Below are 2,500 nucleotides of genomic sequence, written 5' to 3'. Positions count from 1 at the left end.
GAGTAAGGGGAGAGAGGGGAGAGGAGAATATGTATTTCATTATCCTTCAGATCCAATAGGAAGATGGAGGAGGGGGCATGGATGGAGGGGAAGAGGGGAGGAAGGAGAGGAGAAAGATGGGGAAGGAAGGAAAAGAAGGAAAGGGGATGTAAGAAAAGGAAAAAAGGGGACACGGAAGAGGAAAGTGAAGGAAGACAGAGAGAGAAAGAGAGAGAGAGAGAGAGAGAGAGAGAGAGAGAGAGAGAGAGAGAGAGAGAGAGAGAGAGAGAGAGAGAGAGAGAAAGAGAGACAGAGAAAGAAAGAGAGAGACAGAGATAAAGACAGAGAAAGCCAGACAGAGGGGGAGAAGACATTTAGAAAGAAGAGCAAAGAGAAATAGAATCGAAACAAACAAACAAACCGAAGAAGAAGAGAGAGAAAGAGAAAGAGAGAACGAAAACAAAAAAACAAAAAACAAAAAAACAACGAAAAGAGGGGGAAGCAAAGAAAAAAAGAGAAGGATGAAAGACGCACACGCGCTGATTTGTAAATGAGATGAGTTCCAGGAGGTATACCCGTGAGCAACGCCTCAGCTCGCCTGCCTACAATCAGACTACATTATCAAAGTTACAAGGCGACTCGGGTCTCTGGAGAAGAGGCTGGGAGAGGGTGTGGGTGGGAGGGGCGAAGGGGCGTGGTTTGGGGGGAGAGGGTGTGGGTGGGAGGGGCGAGAGGGCGTGGTTTGGTGGGAGGGACGAGGTGGGCGTGGTTTGGGGGGATGGGCGAGGGGGGCGTGGTTTGGGGGGATGGGCGAGGGGGGCGTGGTTTGGGGGGATGGGCGAGGGGGCGTGGTTTGGGGGGAGGAGCGAGGGGGGCGTGGTTTGGAGGGAGGGGCGAGGAGGGCGTGGTTTGGGAGGAGGGGCGAGGGGGCGTGGTTTGGGGAGGGGAAGGGGGCGTGATTTGGGGAGAAGCGACGTACGTTAGAGAGGGGAGGGGGTCGTGTATTGAGAGACGGGAAACTGGGCGTGGCTTGGTGAGGGAAAAGGAAACGTGGTTCGAGGAGGGGCATACACTCAAGGGGAGGGGGGGCAAGGGGAAGGAGGGACATGGGGTGGGGAGGGTAAGGGAGAATGAAAGTCGGTGTACAGAGACCGAGCGAAGAGGGGGAAGAGGGGAGATGCGAGGGAAGGGGCGGGGGGGGGGTGAGGAGGGGAGTGGCAGGGAAGGAGGGAGCGGAAAAAGGGAGCTCGGCGAGAAACTCCTTAATATTTTTGATGTTGGAGATGGATTTAGGAAAGGATCCGAAGTTCACTCGCGTGGAAGGTATGTTCCTTGTCAAATATCGAGAGGCTGGAAGTTAATAAATCTGTATCGTCTCCTTTTTCTCCGTATGTGTTTACTTATATCTTCATATATGCATATATTTATGTATCTGTTTGGTTATCTATCTGTCTATCTGTCTACCTCTCTATTTATCCATTTATCTGTCTATCTGTCTATCTAAATATATATGTATGTGCTTGCGGGCGTATGTGAGTGTGTGTGTGTGTGTGTGTGTGTGTGTGTGTGTGTGTGTGTGTGTGTGTGTGTGTGTGTGTGTGTGTGTGTGTGTGTGTGTGTGCGTATTTCATCATCCACGTACATGTGACCACCCATACTTAGCAAATTGCCTTCCCGTTCCAGCAAAAGACCTGCCAGCCTGGTCACTCACCTGAAGGAGAGGATGGTGAGAGGCCTGTAGGACTTGTGCGAGGCCGGGTCCGCCATGGGCCTCCCCCAGAAGTCGTTGACGAGGAGACGCCACAGTGGAGTCGTCCCCTGCACGTCAGGGTTCCCGACCACGGCGCTGAGGTCGTCGTGGACGTAATCGCCAACGACGCCGTTGACGTAGACGACCAGGGACGTCGCCGCTAGCACCAGGTAAAGCTTTGCGGTCGTCGGGATGCCGCGCCGCCCGAGCCATCGGAAGGAGCTCGCTTTACTGCCGTCACGGCCAATATCGGCGGACCCGCTGCTGTTTACGGGCGTCGCGCTGCCTTGTTTACAGCTGTGGCGTGAGGCGTGGGTTCCCCGGGGTCTCCTGGGCCTGGCGGGGAGGCGAGGGGGCGGGGGCGGGGACTCGGAGGTCGCTGCAGGACATGATCTCCGCAGGAACAAGGTCGCCTCTCCGTCTCCTTCGGTCCGGTTCTTCTTCGCTCCTTCCTCCTGCATTTTCCTTCGCGGCGCTGTCACTCTCGACCCTCTTCTCCTTCGCGGTCCTATCGGCGTCCCCGAGGGCGTCTTCTTCCTCCTTCTCTTCGCTCCTCCTTCCTCCTCCCTTCTCCTCCGATTCGCTTTCTTTCTCCGCTCTTCCTCCCCCGCTCGTCGACGGAGGCGAATCATTACGATTTCTCAACGCGTCGGACCCAAGATCGCCGGAGGACCAGACGCTGCCGCTGCTGTCCCTCCTTCTCCTCCTCCTCTTCCTTCTCCTCTTGTCCTTCAATTCGCCCGTGTCCTCGTAGTCGCACGAGGACTCAGA

At 55.6% G+C, this 2,500-nt stretch overlaps 1 protein-coding gene across 1 annotated transcript in view; it reads right to left on the bottom strand.

Annotated features, from left to right (window-relative positions):
• The window catches only part of LOC119577679 (protein O-mannosyl-transferase TMTC1-like), a 33,034-nt gene extending 30,715 nt beyond the window's left edge, over nucleotides 1-2,319 (bottom strand). The window contains exon 1 of the mRNA XM_037925237.1: nucleotides 1,691-2,319. Coding sequence (XP_037781165.1) covers nucleotides 1,691-2,190 — 500 coding nt within the window. The 5' untranslated portion in view covers nucleotides 2,191-2,319. The remainder of the gene's footprint in view (nucleotides 1-1,690) is intronic.
• Between the last annotated feature and the right edge of the window lie 181 nt (nucleotides 2,320-2,500).

This window comes from Penaeus monodon, chromosome 10 (genome assembly GCF_015228065.2).
Source record: "Penaeus monodon isolate SGIC_2016 chromosome 10, NSTDA_Pmon_1, whole genome shotgun sequence".
Lineage (NCBI taxonomy): Eukaryota > Metazoa > Arthropoda > Malacostraca > Decapoda > Penaeidae > Penaeus > Penaeus monodon.
Note: the sequence above shows the minus strand (reverse complement) of the source record. Positions and strands in the feature narration are given on the sequence as shown.